The 1076-nt window shown below is 42.8% G+C and overlaps 1 protein-coding gene across 1 annotated transcript in view; it reads left to right on the top strand.

The window, feature by feature from the left end:
- VPS54 (VPS54 GARP complex subunit) overlaps positions 1-1076 on the top strand; it is a 56837-nt gene that overhangs the window by 13558 nt on the left and 42203 nt on the right. Inside the window, exon 4 of the mRNA XM_015429249.1 lies at positions 596-703. Coding sequence (XP_015284735.1) covers positions 596-703 — 108 coding nt within the window. The remainder of the gene's footprint in view (positions 1-595; positions 704-1076) is intronic.

Raw genomic sequence — 1076 nt, forward strand, 5'->3', positions numbered from 1 at the left:
AATTAACCAAGCTTTAATACAGTACAATTAGGGCTGCGGTGGCTCAAGTGGTTAAGGCGCTGAACTGCAGATCAGAAGGTCGGTAGTTCAGCAATTTGAGACCCGAGTGCCATGTGACAGAGTGAGCTCCCGTCTCTGGTCCCAGCTCCTGCCAGCCTAGCAGTTTGAAAGCAAGACATTGCAAGTAGATAACTAGGTACCGCTTTGGTGGGAAGGTAACAGCGTCCCGTGCACCTCGGCGTTCAGTCATGCTGGCCACATGACCACGGAAACGTCTTCGGACAGCGCTGGCTTTTTGGCTTGGAAACGGAGATGAGCCCTGCATCCCTGGAGTTGGATTCGACTGGCTTTTGAGCAAGGGAAACTTTTGCCTTTACCTAATACAATACAATTATTTTAAAATTCCATTAAAACGAAGCGTGTTTTGGCCACCAGAGTCACACCTTAATCCTGTGTTGTTAAAGTGCAGAAATCTCCTGAACTTTGTGTTCCATCCAGTTTGCTATTTCATACTTTGACATTGGGGGTGGGTGGGTTCTAACTGCCTTTGGCGTTCCGATTAACTTTCATGTATTCTTCTTTTGTTTCTGAATAGGACAGGCTTGTATCGCTAGTGTTTGGACTTCTAAAGCAAAGGAAACTGAATTTTTTTGAGATCTACGGGGATGAGATTATTATTACAGCAAAGAACATAATTAAGCAGGTAATCTGTTTTATGGGAATTTCTTTCCCCTGGTGCAAACATAACTTTGATCCTTTCAGTACACACTCTTCAGTTACCGGATCCTTCCCCCTTGCTTCATAGCTTTTCCGTCTCAGTCCTGAATTACAGAGAACCGTAAAAATCAATATGTTCTTGATTTATCATAGTGTTCTGAATGGATTATTGATCGCTGTTGGGAGAAGTAAGCTAACTAGGTGTTTTTTAGAAGCACTGCGCGGAACACCTTTATAAGTTGTAAATAATTTATTGTCTTTCATATATAGTAGAAAACCGTTTATATTAAGCTAGGTATTAGAATGTCTGTTATGTTTCTCTCTGTTGCCCAGAGAGAATCCCCCCCCCCCCACTCTTC

This window comes from Gekko japonicus, unplaced genomic scaffold (genome assembly GCF_001447785.1).
Source record: "Gekko japonicus isolate JY-2015 unplaced genomic scaffold, Gekko_japonicus_V1.1 scaffold3491, whole genome shotgun sequence".
Taxonomy (NCBI): Eukaryota; Metazoa; Chordata; class Lepidosauria; order Squamata; family Gekkonidae; genus Gekko; species Gekko japonicus.